We start from the raw sequence: 19,185 nt of genomic DNA on the forward strand, positions 1-19,185 counted from the left end.
ACAATGACATCAAACCATATATATATATCTCTTGTTTTCTTATAAAGTTTTCGTGTGTCTATGCCCTTTTATGATGGTCCTGCAATCTCCAAGCTTATCATACAACACATGTTGAACAGGTATCCCTTTCTTTAAAATAAGACCAATCGTTACCTCTTTCGTCATTTCACCTTTTACGATCGTAAGAACCCTAACCATAAAGCCGGAAAATGGCCCCTCTCCCCTTCCCCACCTCAATGGTGATGGTAATGGCGTGCCGTCAACTCGTTTAGCTTGACCGAGACTAAAATAAGGAGTGAATGACCTTTTTTGGGGCATCATTTGATTATCATTTATTTTTTTTAGCCGCCACCAATGTGTTGACTGATACAGGCACGTGTAGTACAGGAATCATAACTCAGCCTTTGAAGTGTGAAATGTTTCACGGATTTCTTTTCTCATTGATCCGTACTGTACCTGAGTGAATACTTTAGAAATGGCTTCTTTCCATATTGTCATGTTAGTCACTCAAAAGAAAAAAAGAAAAGGGCCCTGCATTTTCATATATATATATACAAGTCCAATGATCACAGCTTCATGTGTAAAATGGAGATACCAGTGTAACATCAGAAATTTATTTATGCAAAAGAAAAAAAGGTGTGTCTATTTTGAATCTCCTTTTTTTATTCTCTTGGAAAATGAAAAGGGGAGGCGACATCAATTAATTTCAATGTATTGTACATGCGTGTTTGTTGATTATCGAATAATCTTTTTCTTTTCTTTTTGCGACTCGATCTCTCCTTTGACCTTGATATATTTTGAACAGTTTTCGGTTCAAGATGTTACATAGCAACCCTCAATCAATCCAGCTTGTAATCAAATATATTCATTTTTTTTTCTCGAGCCTTACTTTCACCAGATACAGCTTACCAGAAAGTTTGCATCGGTCGTTTAACTTCGATTAATAAAGCGTCCTTGTATTTCCGAACGGCCCCAAAACAACTTATTTTTTATAGTTTTGACAGATTTTGCAATGTTTTTAGCTTTTCCATCTAAGCTGCCTGATATTTCTTAACGTTTAAGCCATTTCTTTTTTTATTTTTTTGCTAAACTAACTTTGGTACCCCATAGTCATGCGATTTCGGAACTAAATCGTTTTTGCTTTTAAAATTGTCAATGAGCTCACAAACTTTTACAAAATAAAATTAATTTATCAGTGGCAAATCGTTCCTGAAACACTATATATAATGTACAGTGCCGCTGGTATAATATGAAATCTTGGATGATGTATTGCTCACTATAGGAGACAAGTCAAACTTTCACTTATCAACTGGAGGAATCAATCATCACACATCAGCTTTTAAAAAAAAGTTGTATGTGAATAAAGTTATGAAACCAAATAATGTGATTAAATAAACTCACTAAATTAGCTCATCCTGACGTAAACAAGTTCTGATTTATTTTCATATAAATAATTTTCATCTTTTCATCTTTTCATCTTTTCATCTTTTCATCTTTTCATCTTTTCATCTTTTCATCTCTTCAGCATTTTCTTCTTTCTTCTTCTTTTTTCTTCTTTTTTCTTTTAAGAAAACAAAAAGGTTTGTCGACATTATCTTTTATTTGCTGCCAAAAGATACCAAAAAATAACACAAAACCAGAGCATCGAAAACCTCTTTTGTATGTGCCACCTTAGGGCTGGAGATAGTCTGCCATGTGTAGCTATTCTTGAAGCAAAGAACCCAGCTTCAAGTTGGGATCATTGTATTAAGCGTGTACCACTATAAATAGTCACGTAAGTTACATCGGTTCTATCACAATAATCTGGTCGTGGGTATTAAACATTTGCGCTGGTGTACACATGATCTATAGTTTATAAAAGAGTGATTTATTTGTTGTTTCGATGCTTGCATTTCAATTAAAGGCAATTAAGCTTGCAGGCCACACGCAAATGCCGCTTGTCCCCGTTTATGGGTAAGTCAGCTATTTGCCAAGATATATAGCATCAATTGTTAACCTTAAAATAAAACGACTATGAAATCATTGGATATGTTAGAAAGTCGCCCGGGGATGTTAAGAATGAACAACGCCAGAAACTTCTCCAAAAAATGATAGACAACATGACTGACCGCTCCCTTGCGGACAACATTTACGTGTCGGTGTGTGGTCCATCTTCCTCCCCATTCAAAGAAAGGGACTTAAATGAAGATAATGAGATTAGGAGCAAGTTGGAACATTTTAATGGCAACACTCAAGGTAAAGCAATACTACAGCATAGAGACTGGAAACCCCAATACTAACTCTCTATTTGATTCACAATAGATATGTTTATGTACTTGCAGTCCATTGATCATGACATATTTTTAGCCTCAATTGACTTTGCTAGTATTGCATCGCGCGGTCATATTGTCAAAGATATGCTGGAAGAATACACCGTCAAAAAAAATCGCCATTGAAACTTTTGTTTCAAAAAACGAAATTTTATTGATGGACTCTCAACAATTAACCAATGACCAACTACTTCAAAAATTTGATTGTAAAGAAAATTTAGTTCAATAAGTGACACGGTTGTCGCTTTTAACTTATCGCTTTTTCACTTTAACCCTGCCGCTTGAATGATGACTGAAACAGAAACAATATTCAAAACAGGATTCCTCATAATCTTCTTAGTTTTACGCTCCTGCCCAAACACCGGCTTGGTACAGATTTAATGTCCAAAACACTTTTAAAAGACTCAAGGGTCGTAAACATGATAGTGTCCACGTTAGTTGGTATGTTGCAGCTATATAATTTTATTAAAGCTTCCCGCTAATGGTATTAATTTAAATGTAGGCAAGCATGCAAGCATACAAGCAATAACTATACAGCAAAAAATGAGGAATGACTTGATGGAAAACTTGCTGATGTCCTACTCATCCCAACAACTGATACATCCGAATCATTACCACCAATTCTTGTTGAAATACAGAATGTTGTTGACAAGCCATACATGCACCGACTCACCAAATGTTGTAATAATATATACGACGAAAACAACAATATTGAACCAATAGCACTCACTATTTGTATTAAGAATGTGCGGGTAGAAAATTCCAATATGTTTTATGATAGCCCCAAAGCTTCATATTTAAAGCAACTTCCATGCAACCTTTGGGCCAGAGACCACTCAATTATAACCCCTAAAACTATCGCAGATTATATTGATAATCATGACAATAATAATAAAGACAGCAGCAATAGCAGTCAAACCAGTAACAGAAATATCAACAACGAAAGTGATACCAGTATTAATAGCAAGCCTCTTCCTCCTCTGGCTGTAGTAGGGTAAGTACTTATTGAACAAAAATGTTCATTAAGTTTGGATTAGAGTATAAGAAGGATCCCACTGTTATATTATTATACCAAATTGCAAAAGAAGCACTGGACCATCAAATACAGGACCACAATTCGACGGTGGAGCGATTAATTGACGTTGCCACTGAAACAAAAAATCAATTCAAGAGGATACTGGAGGTGTCTGATGGAGGCGATGTAGGCATAAAAAAAATGAAAAGTTTGGCAAGTGCAGGTGTACTATATACAGAGACGTGCTTACACAAGTACCAGTGGCCAATTCTGGACGACTCCGACATGATGCCATTACCATTGGATTTGCCACCCAATGTTTAGCCCCCAAAACGAAGTACACGCATTGACATCTTACCACAAATGCCATCTGAACCACAACTCGATGATATGAAATATGCTAGAGAGTATAAGGACGAATACCTGAAAACACGTAAACAAATGAATTGGAAAGTCTGCTATGACAAAGGCTTAGCTGAAGGTTATTTTTCAAGATATAAAAACTACAAAACACTGAGGAAGAGGCTTGCTATTAATACTGGTATCACTTTCGTTGTTGATATTTCTGTTACTGGTTTGACTGCTATTGCTGCTGTCTTTATTATTATTGTCATGATTATCAATATAATCTGCGATAGTTTTAGGGGTTATAATTGAGTGGTCTCTGGCCCAAAGGTTGCATGGAAGTTGCTTTAAATATGAAGCTTTGGGGCTATCATAAAACATATTGGAATTTTCTACCCGCACATTCTTAATACAAATAGTGAGTGCTATTGGTTCAATATTGTTGTTTTCGTCGTATATATTATTACAACATTTGGTGAGTCGGTGCATGTATGGCTTGTCAACAACATTCTGTATTTCAACAAGAATTGGTGGTAATGATTCGGATGTATCAGTTGTTGGGATGAGTAGGACATCAGCAAGTTTTCCATCAAGTCATTCCTCATTTTTTGCTGTATAGTTATTGCTTGTATGCTTGCATGCTTGCCTACATTTAAATTAATACCATTAGCGAGAAGCTTTAATAAAATTATATAGCTGAAACATGTGATGATCTGGCTTACTTCTAATAAAATCATCATCATAAAAATAACATCAGTTACACTTACATCATACATTCTACACTAAAATATAAATATCTCAGCATCCATACTTGATAAAGAAAATACACTTCTTTAGTCTCTACACGTCTTTAACTAAAATAGTGCAAGAAGACACTGTACTAAAATAGTGTACTTCCATTATGCAATAATTTTATAATTTAAATTCAGACATCTTATATATATCCTTTATTCTTTGACCTTGATAATCCCCAATTCTCTTTTAACTAAATAAAACATATCAACAGTCTCAAAGTATTCCTACTTTTGTTTTATTTCCTTTCTGTCTGAATTTTTATTATCCCAAAACACCACAAAACATACCAACTAACGTGGACACTATCATGTTTGCGACCCTTGAGTCTTTTAAAAGTGTTTTGGACATTAAATCTGTACCAAGCCGGTGTTTGGGCAGGAGCGTAAAACTAAGAAGATTATGAGGAATCCTGTTTTGAATATTGTTTCTGTTTCAGTCATCATTCAAGCGGCAGGGTTAAAGTGAAAAGTGATAAGTTAAAAGCGACAACCGTGTCACTTATTATTTTTAACCCTGCCGTCGAGTTAAAAACAAAGTGGCAGGGTTAAAATTAACAAGTGACAGGAGAAAAACCAAGACAGAGTAGACAGAAAGACTCACATTATTACGTGGATAACCAGTTCAATAGCTTCTGGCTAAGATCTTCAATAGGCGGAGGGAACTCATCATGGAAGAGATGGTCCAGTTCATGTAAAATAGTACAAATCATTGGCCAGTGCGATAAACCAGCTGATAGAATCAGACTTACGACAGGGCTTACGTATGGGTAGCAAATTGGTCATGAAAGAGAGTGGATCATCGATTGTTATAGGCATATACAAATGACGGTGAATATGGAGACATTCAGTAGCATGTCGACGACTCCAATTTTTGTCTGGATGATACGGGCAAGCTTTGGGTTTACCACCAGGTACTATTTTTTTGAAATTTATCGATTGATGCAAAGCAATCTATTAAAGCCGGGAAAGCAAAAAACCTACCTTTCACCCGCACATAAACCAAGCTCAAGGATCAAAAGATTTAATCTTAATACAGCAGATGAAAAACGTGCTAACTTAAAGTGCAGTGAATAAACCTTTAATTAGGCTGCTTTAATACATGGAAAATGTGTGGCCTGTTGCGTAGCCTCGTAAACGTTAGGTGAGTACCACAGCTGTTTAATACGAAAGCTGGGCTAATATATGAGTAAAAAAGTCGGTTATAACTGTATGCCCAGAAATAACTTGATTGGCGAAAGGACATTATTATATGGAGTGACAGTGTAACCTCAGAAATTCCATTTATGCAAAATGACAGGATAATTTTAAATCTCCTTTTATCATACAAATTTTATTGAACAACTAGATGTCTCTTTTACCTTCCCCATAGACAGCCTTTACGGAAGGAAATCGAAGAGATATTGCACCATTGTCCTTTTTGGATTCTGAAAAGTAGCGCACAGTAATGGGTTTTCCAATGATTAAGCTAGGATCTTTGGCGTAATCAATTCTGTTCTGCAAAGTGAATCCGGATCCGACACTGACGGGATAACCCTTATGCTCGATAATGACGTTTGTGGTGACATACTTGTCTTCACCCGTGTCGGGCATCCTCATCAAGCCCATCTCTGTGCTTTTGACAATATACTCACCATCTTCCCATTGCTTCACCTTTAACATATTTCGACTATATATGTAGGAAAACATTTAGTCTCTTTTTTCAATCATATACAATGAGGAGCTTACGTTCGTTTTCCTTCATATGGAACATCTTTTCGTAACATCAAACCTTCCCATCCTTTTTCAACCGCTTGTGCCTTGATATGTTCAAATTCCTCCAGACTATTTAATTTTGCTTGCTTCACCACCTTGATATGATCTAGCGGGTCTTTCCCCACAAACTTTTGTAGTGCCTCTTGTCTCTGCAGTAGCGTTTGATCTCCGCTTTTTTCAATGAAGTCTTGCAACCTAATTCTATCAAATACCTGAAAGACCGGATTTTCCATCTCTTCATTGGTACGACGTACCTGTGATGATGCCTTTACAAAATCCTCTTGCGAGGGATCTCCATCATCAGCATAAGCACAAATTTCTCCGTCCAGCACAAACTCTTCGCCGTCGGCAACCCCCTTTTTTAACTGGTGTTCCAAGACAGCTCTGACTTTCTGTAGCGAGGTGAATAGTCTACCTGTCCTTGAATAAAATTGAATGTCGCCTGTCGATCGAATCATGGCGATACACCGCACACCGTCCAGCTTTTGTGAAACATACCAACCGTCCACGTCTGTCAATTTGTTGGGCGTATACGACGTGGCCAGAGCCACACTGATGCGCGATACGTCCATCTTTGTCGGATCGCGTAAAATGGTATGATCCACGGTTTGTACAGACACTCCCATTTTTAAATTGCGGTCAATGATGCGCCAAAAGATGTTTTGATGAGCTTCCGAGTGACAGTAGGTCGTATAGAAAGAAGCAACGGCTTGAGAGGCAGCTTTTCCCGTGATGTGGCGGGAAGAAAGCGCATCGAGTAAATCGTCCAGGTGATGAAATGTAGTGGGTTCCATGTTGGTTTGTTTCGTAAGGTAGGCTTTAGCTGATTTGGAAGTGATAAAGAGGCGCGTGTGAGGGTCGTATATGCGCTTTAGAGTGGAATGACAAGCGGGGAATTGAGCAAGTAAAGCATGCTTTTCAATAGTGCTAGAAGTTCCATTGACGGATAAAGAAAGCCTGTGAATACTTTCTAACTGGTCCGCAGGGGCATATTTTTTAAGCGTGGTAAAGAACCGTTTGAACAAAAGCATTCAGAATTAGAAAAGGGGAGGGGGGATAAGTTTATTGAGAGACAGAAGAGGAAGGAGAAAGAACTAAGCCACACTACTGTTTAATCATGGTGTAGAAAAAGTAATGGAATGCAGTACCCATAGTTTTGATATCAATGTTCCAACAATCTCTTTGAAGATGTCTTTTACGGAAATGAGGTTGACCGAATGTAATATATAAAAAGGTACCGCCGACCTTTAAGACTCTTTCAACTTCATCTACCTCTCCCTTCACATCATTGATTAATTCTTCAGAAGGCTCCCAAACGTCACCACGATCACACATCAAGGCATCCATAGTACCTATAGATTATCATTAGTTCGGTTGCCTTTCTATTTAAACCCTCTTATACCTTTATCAATCACAACGTCGTATGATTCATTGTCAAACTTTAAATCACGGATATCCATTTCCAACCCTATTATAAAAAAAATGTTCAATTTTTGCCCGCAACCTGTCAAAATAGGTTATCTTTTACATGTCATTTCAGGCTTATCAGCACAACGAATCTTCATGTTGTCAATGACAGTCTTGGAGTAATCAATGTTGGTAATGTATTTATATCCATCGTCATACATATCCTCTCCCAAGGCTAATAAGAAAGAAGAAGAAAAAAAGTTGGTTAAGCATAATCGCCACCTTCAACACTCACACTTTGTTTTCGACTTACTGGAGTTACCACAACCAAGCATAAGAATCTTGGCATCCTTGTTAGGAATGGCCTCATTCAACAAGGGCTTTAATTCAGCATAGGTTTTGAACCAGTCAAAAGTGGTGCCAGAGTCCTCTCTAATACCATGCTTGTTAGAAAGAATAAGAGCCTCTTTTGCATATATGTACTTACTGTTGGTATCGCTCTTCCCAGTACTTTTGAGTCTTGTATGCCGTGGGATCGTCAGGAACAACGTCTAATGAGGTGGATGCAACCATGGTTAAATAAATGAAAGAAGCAAGCTCAAAAAAAAAAAAAAAAAAAAAAAAAAATGATGGCTGGTTTTATTTCTGAGTGTGAACATGTGTGTGGCGGTTTCCATTTGCCAAAAGAGCTTAAAGGTTCCTACTTTCACGCAACACATTGTCAATCTCTCAGGTACAGCAATTATACGTCTAAACTATCAGTTGAATAAACGCTGTAAGGCATTTCTGAGGGGCAGAGCTCACTAGATGCTGGAGGATAAATTGACAGAAAGAACTTTATGACAGTAACAATAAAGAAAAAAGTTGTATGAGCCAATCGTTGTATAAATGTATCCGAGTTCTTTCAACAAAAAGATGCACAGGTATGTCTGGATGATCAAGCACCAGAGCTTACCTAATTCCCTGCAAGGGACAAATCAGAAAGGGTCTGATTGGCTGGTGTGTGTGACTTGATTTTTATTTGACAGAGAGAGAGAGACCCTACCATGTTTAATTTGACTCCCCCTCGCCCCAACTATTTTTCCATAAGCAAAAATTATAAAAAATGAGGTGTCGTATTCTTCGTGATATCAATGCTCGTCAATCAGTCGCCAACAATGAAGTGACTCGCCAAGCTTTCAGATTCATCACTCGTAATGAGACATTACCCGCTCGTGTCCGTCATCAAGCTCAACTTCAATTAAACGCCATGCCCAAGCAATCTTCACCCACTTACATTCACAACCGTTGTGTAGCAACTGGTCATGGTAGTGGTGTTCTTCGTGAATTCAAGTTGTGTCGATTCCAATTCCGTTTAAAGGCTTTGAATGGTGAACTTCCTGGTGTTAAGAAGGCTTCTTGGTAAATTCACAATAAGAAGGTCCTCCCTCCAGTATCTCCCGACACACACACTCTCCATTTTTTTTTTATCTGTAATATAAACAACACAACAATAAAGAATTTCTTTTTTTTTTCTAGATTTTAACAAGCTATGTATATTTAAAGAGAATGTAATGGATATCCTTTTTCAAGTGCACAGTATCGACACTTTGGTCTACCGCACTCTTTTTCCTCTTCCTCTTCCTCCTCCTCCTCTTCTTCATCATCATCATCATCTTCTAAACTCATGAAATCAATACTCACCTCCAGTTGATTTACTTGCTGATGATCGATCAATACCAACACTTTATCATGTAAAGATGGATATTCGTCAAGCGGCTCTTGCTGACGTCGATAGGATAATAAAGCATTGGATCGTACCTTGACCAGCACTTGCACTACTTCATGCTCTAGAATCATACCTTCGTTCACTTCAAATTCCAACAGGTTCCCCTGTGAAAAGATGGAAAAGTTTCGCACTGTATTCGGACTAGGATTTTTGATTTTCAAATTGATGACTTTGGCATAGATCGTTTTTGGCGACATTTCACATAAAAAGTGTAAGGAGGCAGGTTCAATCGTGCATTCCTCATCACTGTTGGTCGGTCTGGATGAATGAAAACTGCTTAAACTGTCGGTAGTTGTTTTTGGCTGCTGATCTCCCGAAGCGAATTGCTGACGTGTGGATGAGATGGAAGAGGAGCCTGTGGATTGGTTCCTTTGTTTCTTTTGGGTGTATGGATGGTGTAGTTCTATTTCGGGTATTTCGTACTTTGGAAAAAGACCAAGTGATTTCGGTAAAGATTTCTTTTTTTTAAAAAAAACAATAAAAAATCGTTTAGAATATTCCATCCTTCAATATCCATTCAACACTTACAAATCGCGCCTCTATTAACCGCTGCATCCTTGTCTTAACAGGCGTCTCTTTTATAGATGATGCCTATCGAGCAGTGATTAGAATCGTGTTAACCCCCCAAACAAGAAAGAAAATTTTATTTACAAAAGACAAATTCAATTCTCGTAACTGATCCCGATCAAAGTCTGATAAACTTAAGGGCTCTTGTTGATATTCAGACGAGTTTGGAGGGAGAGATGCCTCTTCGTGCTGATATTTTGGTGAATCTAAAGGAAATGATCTCTCCTGTCGATAGTCTGAAGAATCTAAAGGAAGGGATCTCTCTTCTTGCTGTGAATCTAAGGGAAATTCATCGTTTTGTTGAAAATTCAATGAATTCAAAGGCAACGACCTTGCTCCAAAGTATTCACCAGGAGAAGTATGTCCACTATCCTCTTCCCTTGGGAAATCGTTGGTATTATTTCGAAGAGGTTTTACATTATAAAGGTCGTCTGCATTGTTATTTTCTAAATACCGATGCCATGAATCGTTATCTAAATCAAGCTCATCATTCACTTGATTCAATATTTCAGCACCCAATATTTCAAAGTCGGAATGAACAGAGGCGTCTTTTAGATCGGGATGCTCACGATTTCGTTCTTGCTCTTGCTCCTGGAAAGGAAAGGACCGTGCCTGATTCATATAATGTTCGAATTCAGCGTCGACGGATTTTTCCAACTGATCTAAATCCGTGTACAGATTATTCTTATTCAAATGTTCATCCTTGATATTATCAATGCCTATACTTGAAGCAAAAGATATAGACAAGTTGTCGTCGACGCTCATTATAATATGAAAGAGAGAAAAAGGTCCCCCCTCACACAAATTACAATTATTTTTTCACCTTTTATAACAGCCTGCACGTGACCTGCTATTGCAACAATCACTGTTTGATGATTTCTCTAGAGATATGTTACAAACTAAAGGATCTCTAAATTTGGCAATAAATAATTGAAGGGTTCATAGTTTTTTTTCTTTTCTTTCTTTTTTTTAGTATATGCATGTAGGATCATGCAGTAACTTTTTCCTCGTATTTTTATTTGAGCATGTCTAAGGAGAAATAGCAAACAATAAACCCAAAGCACTGTAATTTAACATTTGCATTTTTCATTTTGAATTATTATACAAGGTACAGGATTTTAACTCTTGAACCATATCCACAAATTTTGCGCTGATACTCTTTTGGTTAGACACAATGATAACAAAAGGTAAATTGGTATCGTACAAATTCATCAAGCATGAAGTTTTTAAATAAATTGAATTGGAAAAATCAGCAGTTTGTTCTGCAAGTCTAAAATTGTAAGTTATGATCTATAATGAATCAATCTTTCAAACCAAGATAAAGCTATCTACTCAGATTGACAATCTAAAAATGAGAACATGTACAATTGGAAAAAAAAGTACTGTACGCAAAGAAGGTTTTAATGTGCAAGTATTATAAAGAATGTCTGTCCGTCTGAAGGGGGACAATAAGGCCTCATGGAATTTATTGTCATACATTCTAAAGCGATATGAATTTGTATCTTTTCAGGGATCACACTAACTCAGAATTGTGCTATAAGCCATTGAAAAGCGATATGGGGTATATATCAAATTTGGCAGTTTCTTTCGTTAAAAAGATATGTCCAACTGTTCCAAATCAATTTATCTGTTGATTTATAATTGCTGCCTTTACAGAGCTCTGGTGTGCGAGAATGAGAGCCGTGTACTTAATTAAAGATGTCTACGAATATGAACATTTACAGTACAGTGTCTGCCTTTATGATCTTATTATTATTATAATCGACATTATGAATGTCATAATTACCTTTATAAATATGTTCTAATGTAAAACCTTAGGGACATGTAACTCAATACAATTTAGCTAACGTTTCATTATTTACAAACACACCAACCATACGGATTAAATTGCCTTTATATTAGGACGCAAGACCCGTGTAAGTAATACATTATCTAATAACATTTTGTTTATGCTTATTTTAATGAGCATATGATATATCTTAGTTCCGATCCCCAAGCATACTGTTTGTGTTTGTTGTAAAACATCGTAAGCAAAGCCGAATTTAATCAATAATTATTACCCAAAGCCTGATGGACATCGCTTCAAAGTCTGTTCGTACATTTACCTCAGCTATATCGTAGGGTATATTGTCTGGAATTACTACTAGAACGTAATTTGATCTTGAAAATGAGGAAACTATTTCGAACAGCTTGATTGATATCACCTTCGTATCCAAATAACTATAACTATCTTAGCAACATGTTATTGACCTAACCATAAAGAACGTTAATTCTGTAAACGGCACGCCTATTGAGAATTCAATTGAACTGAAGATTCTGTTTAGGCCAAATTAACTTCATCCTATCACCATTCACCTTAAATCTATTGCTGATTCATTCTTCTGGTACCACATATTTTAGTTCATGCAAACAATGTTATTTTATGGGATTTATAATACTTGATTTGTTTACACTCATGGCGTATCTTGCTACAAATCACAGGTAATCAATCTTCACTTTTACAAAGACATGTGTACCACAAATGACAAGTTTCTATTAACGTATTTCTAAAATGCCAACACGCTTGACTCTTTGCTTTTTACTGTATTATACAAGACAGGGAGAACAATCGGTCCTGCAGTTTTTGCTCGAGCGCGTTATTTATAAACTATATGATAGGAAATCGAAATTGTCTGGACGGTCTTGCAGTGATCACCCTGTCGTAAAATTAACTTTAAATCTCACATTTTATCTTCATATAAACCAGGTAAATGAAAGTATCAGAAGACAAATTGGTCTCGTGTAATGACCCTTGTAGATATAATTGTAAGCAACTCTTACATTGATAGATAATCAGAAAGAAATGTTATTTTATTGTGAATAGTACTTTATTTCTTCCCAACTTATAAACTTCAAATATATTCGTATTTTAATAGACTTGTACCAACTTTATTCAGAGAAGCTCTCCTATCATAATTTTGGTGTCCTTTGTAAGACACCGTGAATAAAGTTGAACCTGATCCATAATGGTTACCCAAAACTTGATTTCGATTCCATCAAGTTCTATTTGTACATTCACATCAACTGTGTCGGTAGGCTTTTTATATGGCATATGTGGTAATTCGATCTCGACGGAAGCAAGTTTCTTAACATCTTCATGGGTGGTGTGCCTTGGGACTTGATTTAGACTACCTTCGTATTCAAATAATTCTTTTATGTGGGAGGGTGGGGGCGTCAATATTTTACAAGATGTTCGAAGTAATAATGCATGCTAATTACTTACGTATTGTGGGGTTTTTGTTGCAATAAGTCTGGAAAGATGTCATATTTTGGTCTTTTGTATCATAGGCACTGCTCCTAATGTAATAGAGTTGAAATCGTTGATTACAGTAAGCTACACCTTCCTTCGTCATACAGCGTAACTCTAAAGGATCCAACCTTTCGTCGAATTCTAATGAGCACTCATAACCGTAAAATCGACCTGATTTTACTTTGATGGTGCGAGGATTTGAGGCCATTAAAGCGGCGCCGCGACTGTTATACATTTCTAAACGTGGAGGAATTATTACTTGGCCGACTTTGCCATGAAGCCTTTCTTTTAGTATTTCTTGTACATATTCGTAATCAGCATCTGAGCCCACTACCAACAAGTTGTTTATTTTACTATCAAATCGTTCAAATTGTTTGACTATGAGGTTTAGTAGTCTATCAATAAACGGATCGAAATTATTTGCAATCATTTCTGAAGATGATATGAATAAATGACAGTCACTAATATATACGCCAGCATCCACTTCTGCTTCATTAAAGTCATATCTGCAAGGAAGTATTATAAAATGGCCATCTTCATCGTACTCGGGGTGATTTAGAGAAAACACCGAGTGCTTTTTTTTTTGATTAAAAAGAAGGTTAATTAGACCATTACAAGCTTCAAAAGTGTAAATAGTCCGAAAAGAATCATACCTTAGTCACCTCTCTAAAGTGTTTCAGTATATCATCTAACTCATACGGTCTCAAAGACTCGACATTATGCTTCTTTGAAATCTCTTCCATTTTTTCAGAAACAAAATTTTTGAATAGCATATCTATGGTCTCCGAGCTAAACATGGCGCGATCAAATGGGACTTCTTGTGAAAGTGAATTTTCACCGTTTTCATCAGTGTAGACACGATGAACAGCAAATTCTGCAATCCCTTCTTCTATTTTACATATCATAACGGTGTCACCATCCTTAGGGTTATATTCTGGAACGAAGGCCTCACAATACAAAGCCGCAACATCGAGTTCGGGAACAAGTAATAACTTCTCCGGAAGATCTTTACGGCTGAAAATACCGGCTAGAACTACCGCATCTTTCAAAAGGTCTATAGATCTATCTGACCAATGACCAGGCACAGTCAAACAAACTCTTACTTTGCTTTGGTCCACATATTTTCCATAATTTCTTGATATACTGGAATAAGTGTAGTCGAAAATTGCTTTTAGATAATCGGAAACTGCATGAAGTGTGGTAACACCTGACGGTAAGGATGGGATACTTTGATGATTGGTTTCGTCCAAATAAAGTTTAAATAATGTGGCTTCCTCCTCTTGAGAACGTATTTTACGGAAGTTGCCCCATTTTATCATAACCCCTTTTTCATATAGTAACCTCGTCGGAAGTAAAGAAAGAGATGCATCATTCCTTGGCCTTTTTATTATAAAAAAGTTATTGATCATCTCAAGCGCCAAATAAATGTGACGCTTACCATCTCCATATATCTTCTACTTCTGGATTCCGTTCACCATTCCTTTCACAGGCAAATGTATAAGAAACTCGAGAGAAATAGGTTCCGAAATCAATACCTATGCCTATATTGTAAACACTTGCGTTTTTTCCCATTGATGGGTCGATTTCACCTTCTTTTTGTTTGTCTAACAAATCGTTAGAACTTGCGTTTGCTTCCAATGCGTCCCAATCAACTTTGAGTTCATCTTCTTTTTGTTTTTTTAACAAATCGTAAATACCTGCGTTTGCTCGTAATGCTTGTAATGCTCTCCATTCAGCTTTGGGGTCATATCTCGTTGGTCTTTTTTTTAACAAAGAATGCATTTCTCAGAGGTAGTTTAAAATAATAGAAGAAAACTAGAAGATAAAAGAAGAAAACAAACAATAGCCTGTTTGATATAATTACAAACGTTTGATTCGGCTAACGGAGGGCTGTTTCAGCGATTTTTGGTATGTGTCACACCATGCGTCAGGCTAAGCCGATCGTCGTCAATCTATAAATGTGAGCCCCCCTCCCCTTTTCCATCGTCTCTTAAATTATTACTTCTCCAGGAACATAAAATAGAAATCGCACTTTTTATTATGAAGCATGAATTGGGCTTTTGCGGAGAAGCATAAAAACCGTCACTCGTGACTACCTTTAATTTGTTCCCCCTTTGCATTGAAATAAATAAAAAAACTTTGCTCCTCCTTCCTTATCCCAGTACAATAATGTCAAAGAGAAACGGTCAATTTGGAGGAGGAAAGAAGAAGAAGCAAAAGTCTTATCACTGTGCTAAAGTAAAAAAAAAAAGGTCACCTTTTCTATCTTTTGTATCGACATTTACCCATTTTATAAATTAGGAAACAGAAAAGGCTGGAGCTGCTGCAAAGAGTAAGAGCAGTTTCAATGTGATGCCAGATATGGCAGGTGTGCTTGTCATGTGCACACGTTCTAAAGAAAGTCGTGCTGTCAAGGAGGCTTTAGATATTTTGCAACGAGTAAAGTTTGACCCTCACCGAGTCTTCAAATATAGTTTAAACCATTAACAACATTTTGTAGTATGGCGATGAATTATATCCTGTGGAAGATGTCGATGCCGACGTCAACGAAGACGACGAGGAGGATGATTTAGAGGCTTCAATTGCAAAAGAAGTAGCCGCCCTCAAGAAGCCTAAAGGAAGAAAGCGATTTGCTAATATCACCACAGGCACTGATTGTGGTAAGAGAGAAAGAAAGACATGTTTTTATTTTTTTCCATGACCCTTGTATACTCACAACTCTATCGTTAGTCGTGTTTATTCGTGCCACACCTCCTGTCGAACCTGTTAAATTAGTTCACCACATGTTGACAGATTTAGATAAAACCCAAACCAAAACCACTCGATATATTTGCAGATACCTCCCTGTTGAAAAGACATGTCAAGCTCATATTGAAGATATCGAGAATTCCGCCAAGCAAATTTTTGCCCGCCATTTCAGCCAAAAGGATAGTCAAGGTGAACTTGTACCAAAAAGAGTAAAGTAATATGTGATAGAATACACACAAAAAAAAAAGAAAAATTGTTGTTTTGCTGACACTTCTTTGTAGTTTGCGGTTGCTTGTAGAGTGCGTAATTGCACAAAGTTGACACGTATGGATGTCATCAATGCTTTAGCTGCTACTGTCGGACCTGGACATAAAGTTGATTTAAACGATCCTGAATTAACCATCATTGCCGAAGTTTGTCAGGTATAAGACTAGATTGAAGTGTACATGTGCTTGTTTGCTAATATCATGGCTTTCTAGAATATTTGCATGTTATCAGTCGTTGAGGATTTTAACAAGTTGAAAAAGTACAATATCGAGAGTATTTTGGGTATCAATAACGCAGATGCTTCTGAACAACCAAAAAAGCAAGTTAAAGAGGTGAAGGGAGAGGCTGAGGTTGAGGTTGAGACCAAGACTGAGGAGAAGGAGGAGGAAGTTACACAAGACGAGAACAAAGAGTAATTTTTTTTTTATGGGATGACAATAAAGTGACTGTACACATAGAGAATGCCATATTTGAATTTATGCAGAGAAAATGATCCCGTTACTACGATGTTGATACCAAATTATATTTGGTATTCAATTTTGTAAAGTGACCGATAAAATGTGTTAACCTTTCTTACTTTTATTATCTAATCCTTACTAAATGGGATCAATCAATGAAAACACTTTCTTTGTAATTCTCTTTCGAAAATGACATTGTTTATTTTGTTTTTTTCGAGAAAAAGATAAAAAAAAAAGGATACACTAACCGACAAAAAAGAAAGGGGGGATGGATTTAGTTCAGAAATGTATCTTACTCTTTAGGAGGACCAAAGGGCTAAATTTGATTGATTAAAAAAAAAAAAAAAAAGTTCTTCAGTGACACAATCCAATGTCGGTCCGATAGTCATTGCACACATAAAAAGTCAAACCTATTTTTATCCCGGATTTTTCTTTTTCTCTTTTTCTTTTTTCTTTTCTATTTTCTCTTTTATCCTTTTCCCCCAATGAGTTCAATTGCGATATCAGCTCAAGCAACCACACCCGCTACAGTAGATGCCAGCACAGCTACTTTGGTCCCTGCTTCTACAACCACTTCTGATCCCGTATGTTTCATCCCGTTATATTTTTTTTTTCATATCTGAACTAACTAAAATACACAGGTGATCCCAGCTTCCACTACAACCACTGTGGATCCTCCTATCACAACGCCTCTTCCTACTAGTAACGGTATGACGATCACTACTACTACTACTAGTAGTTTAATCTCTTCTTCTATCACCACTACCTTGACCCCCGACTCATCATCTTCTACTTTAGATCCCGTTACTACCACAAACCCTCCTGCCGAAACCACTACACCCAACCCTACCACTACTACGAACAATAATGGGTCTCCTAGCAGTAGCACAACAACAACACCAGCTGCAACCATAACAACCACCACCAGCAGTCGTAGTCCATCAATGACTACCAGTTCAACGAGAGTGGTCACTTCATCCGCTGTTCCGGTAGTCACTGTTAGTACATCAGGTACTGCCACTTTTACCTACACATCTACATCTTACAGTAGTTATGAGACCACCGTACCCACCGTAGTTTCTACCGAAGCCCAACCCTCCAAGTCCAACACTGGTGCTATTGCAGGAGGTGTCGTCGGTGGTATTGCTGCCATGGCTATACTAGGTAACCTTGGATATAAAAAAAAAAATTATTATACAAAAAAGAAAAAAGAAAGGAGGACTAAACAATATTGAAATAGCACTTGTATTTTTCCTAATGAGACGTCGTCGCAATAATAATAACCGAAAGAAGACGTATGATAACGATGATGTGTTGGATGATCCTCATGTATTTAACGAGTATAATACGTATGGATCGCCTACGGTGGTTGGATCGGATGGTAATAGTAGTCGACCGATGAGTACAGTGGGTGCTAAACCTCGACCTTTTGTGCAAGCGTATAATCCACCGACAGTAGATCAACAACAACAGCAATATGATGTAGGAGGGTATGAGACTCAGCCACAGTATTATCCTGAATACCAAGCAGGGTATGGACAGACGAATAATTATGGGTATGAAGGAGGATACTATGGAGGTCAAGCACCAGCGGTAGCAGCGGCTGAGCCCATGATAATGTCGTCAGGAAGAAATGTGCCTGATGAGGCTGATTATCCTCGTCATGTTCCCGATGAAAAAGATCCAGCGCCACCAGCCCGAAAAGCTTAAAAAACTATTTATGAAACTATTTAATATTTAATCATGATAAATTATATTTTTTAATAACTAAATACTATTCTATTATGAATAGGGGGGATACGTTATTTTTTATTTTTTTATTATTGAGAATGCAAATGATGGGAAAAGATTTTTTTTTTTTTTTTTTTTTTTTTTTTGCGTCTTATTGGAGTAATCTTGTTGAGTGGGTCTTATTGAGTGGGTCTTGTTGAGTGGGTCTTGTTGAGTGGGGTTGTTATATACAAATCTAAACAGGTTGGAGGTAATGATGAATTTTTTTAATTTTCAGAAAGACTAGCACACATCCAGATCCGGGTTTTATAGATTTTGAACAGCTCACGGACCAATTCTCTAAAATCGACACGTCCTTGAGCCTTATAATGGATGACTTCCAAAATGCAAAATAGAATTAAATAGAATAGACTTAATTTTTTGGGTTGTGTAACGTGGAATTAACCTTAAATTTCACTGCTTAAATTTTTGAAGTTAATTCGACCCCCCTACCCCCCCGAATTAAAATAGAATTAACTCCAAAAAAAAAAAAAAAAACATTTCTATTAAATACTTTGTTTCTGATAAACGCTAATAATATGCAGATAATAGATATGAGATGTATGGATAATATTTGTCAAAAACGTTTATTTATTCGGCTCTTTTACGCTTCTGGGAACGGGTGCCTTTGCCCTTTTCAGAAGTAGGAATAGGTTGCTAATGTGCATATAAAGATTATGGTTTTTAGTACGAATA

At 36.9% G+C, this 19,185-nt stretch overlaps 11 protein-coding genes across 11 annotated transcripts; 5 read left to right on the top strand and 6 right to left on the bottom strand.

Annotated features, from left to right (window-relative positions):
* Positions 1-2,027: 2,027 nt before the first annotated feature.
* On the top strand, positions 2,028-2,435 carry EV154DRAFT_417191 (uncharacterized protein; the record flags this gene model as incomplete). Its single annotated transcript, XM_051595777.1, has 2 exons — positions 2,028-2,235; positions 2,302-2,435. Coding segments are annotated over 2 exons (342 nt in total), but the record flags the coding sequence as incomplete, so codon positions are not given.
* Positions 2,436-3,324: 889 nt separating this feature from the next.
* EV154DRAFT_479517 (uncharacterized protein) lies at positions 3,325-3,648 on the top strand (the record flags this gene model as incomplete). Its single annotated transcript, XM_051598260.1, has 1 exon — positions 3,325-3,648. One exon carries the CDS (start codon positions 3,325-3,327, stop codon positions 3,646-3,648), a length of 324 nt encoding a protein of 107 aa, XP_051459706.1.
* Positions 3,649-5,189: 1,541 nt separating this feature from the next.
* On the bottom strand, positions 5,190-5,378 carry EV154DRAFT_386320 (uncharacterized protein; the record flags this gene model as incomplete). The annotated part of the gene is made up of 1 exon (XM_051595047.1): positions 5,190-5,378. A coding segment is annotated over one exon (189 nt), but the record flags the coding sequence as incomplete, so codon positions are not given.
* Positions 5,379-5,804: 426 nt separating this feature from the next.
* Positions 5,805-7,246, bottom strand: EV154DRAFT_537141 (uncharacterized protein; the record flags this gene model as incomplete). Its single annotated transcript, XM_051604189.1, has 2 exons — positions 5,805-6,129; positions 6,189-7,246. The coding sequence occupies 2 exons, from the start codon at positions 7,244-7,246 to the stop codon at positions 5,805-5,807; spliced, it is 1,383 nt and encodes a 460-aa protein (XP_051459708.1).
* A 73-nt stretch (positions 7,247-7,319) lies between these two features.
* EV154DRAFT_417145 (S-adenosyl-L-methionine-dependent methyltransferase) lies at positions 7,320-8,195 on the bottom strand (the record flags this gene model as incomplete). The annotated part of the gene is made up of 5 exons (XM_051595770.1): positions 7,320-7,567; positions 7,618-7,683; positions 7,744-7,857; positions 7,936-8,054; positions 8,110-8,195. The coding sequence occupies 5 exons, from the start codon at positions 8,193-8,195 to the stop codon at positions 7,320-7,322; spliced, it is 633 nt and encodes a 210-aa protein (XP_051459709.1).
* Positions 8,196-8,608: 413 nt separating this feature from the next.
* On the top strand, positions 8,609-9,150 carry EV154DRAFT_502349 (uncharacterized protein). The gene has a single exon (XM_051600790.1). It carries the CDS (start codon positions 8,728-8,730, stop codon positions 9,025-9,027), a length of 300 nt encoding a protein of 99 aa, XP_051459710.1. The 5' UTR covers positions 8,609-8,727; the 3' UTR covers positions 9,028-9,150.
* Positions 9,151-9,161: 11 nt separating this feature from the next.
* EV154DRAFT_601007 (uncharacterized protein) lies at positions 9,162-10,757 on the bottom strand (the record flags this gene model as incomplete). Its single annotated transcript, XM_051607202.1, has 3 exons — positions 10,042-10,757; positions 9,919-9,981; positions 9,162-9,848 (listed from the first exon to the last, which is right to left on the bottom strand). Exons 1-3 carry the CDS (start codon positions 10,720-10,722, stop codon positions 9,162-9,164), a joined length of 1,431 nt encoding a protein of 476 aa, XP_051459711.1. The 5' UTR covers positions 10,723-10,757.
* Positions 10,758-11,043: 286 nt separating this feature from the next.
* EV154DRAFT_479521 (uncharacterized protein) lies at positions 11,044-12,350 on the bottom strand (the record flags this gene model as incomplete). The annotated part of the gene is made up of 5 exons (XM_051598261.1): positions 11,044-11,227; positions 11,680-11,702; positions 12,063-12,177; positions 12,208-12,273; positions 12,313-12,350. 5 exons carry the CDS (start codon positions 12,348-12,350, stop codon positions 11,044-11,046), a joined length of 426 nt encoding a protein of 141 aa, XP_051459712.1.
* A 462-nt stretch (positions 12,351-12,812) lies between these two features.
* Positions 12,813-15,365, bottom strand: EV154DRAFT_502358 (uncharacterized protein). The gene is made up of 5 exons (XM_051600791.1): positions 14,944-15,365; positions 14,685-14,850; positions 13,900-14,626; positions 13,220-13,820; positions 12,813-13,146 (listed from the first exon to the last, which is right to left on the bottom strand). Exons 1-5 carry the CDS (start codon positions 15,026-15,028, stop codon positions 12,890-12,892), a joined length of 1,836 nt encoding a protein of 611 aa, XP_051459713.1. The 5' UTR covers positions 15,029-15,365; the 3' UTR covers positions 12,813-12,889.
* Positions 15,366-15,376: 11 nt separating this feature from the next.
* EV154DRAFT_502361 (uncharacterized protein) lies at positions 15,377-16,736 on the top strand. The gene is made up of 6 exons (XM_051600792.1): positions 15,377-15,484; positions 15,548-15,685; positions 15,747-15,906; positions 15,977-16,203; positions 16,276-16,416; positions 16,474-16,736. Exons 1-6 carry the CDS (start codon positions 15,416-15,418, stop codon positions 16,675-16,677), a joined length of 939 nt encoding a protein of 312 aa, XP_051459714.1. The 5' UTR covers positions 15,377-15,415; the 3' UTR covers positions 16,678-16,736.
* Positions 16,737-17,160: 424 nt separating this feature from the next.
* On the top strand, positions 17,161-18,524 carry EV154DRAFT_502364 (uncharacterized protein). Its single transcript, XM_051600793.1, has 4 exons — positions 17,161-17,303; positions 17,361-17,427; positions 17,518-17,883; positions 17,960-18,524. Exons 1-4 carry the CDS (start codon positions 17,205-17,207, stop codon positions 18,427-18,429), a joined length of 1,002 nt encoding a protein of 333 aa, XP_051459715.1. The 5' UTR covers positions 17,161-17,204; the 3' UTR covers positions 18,430-18,524.
* Positions 18,525-19,185: the final 661 nt, after the last annotated feature.

The sequence above is a fragment of the Mucor mucedo genome (genome assembly GCF_025094135.1).
Source record: "Mucor mucedo strain NRRL 3635 chromosome Unknown EV154scaffold_26, whole genome shotgun sequence".
In the NCBI taxonomy this organism is placed as follows: domain Eukaryota; kingdom Fungi; phylum Mucoromycota; class Mucoromycetes; order Mucorales; family Mucoraceae; genus Mucor; species Mucor mucedo.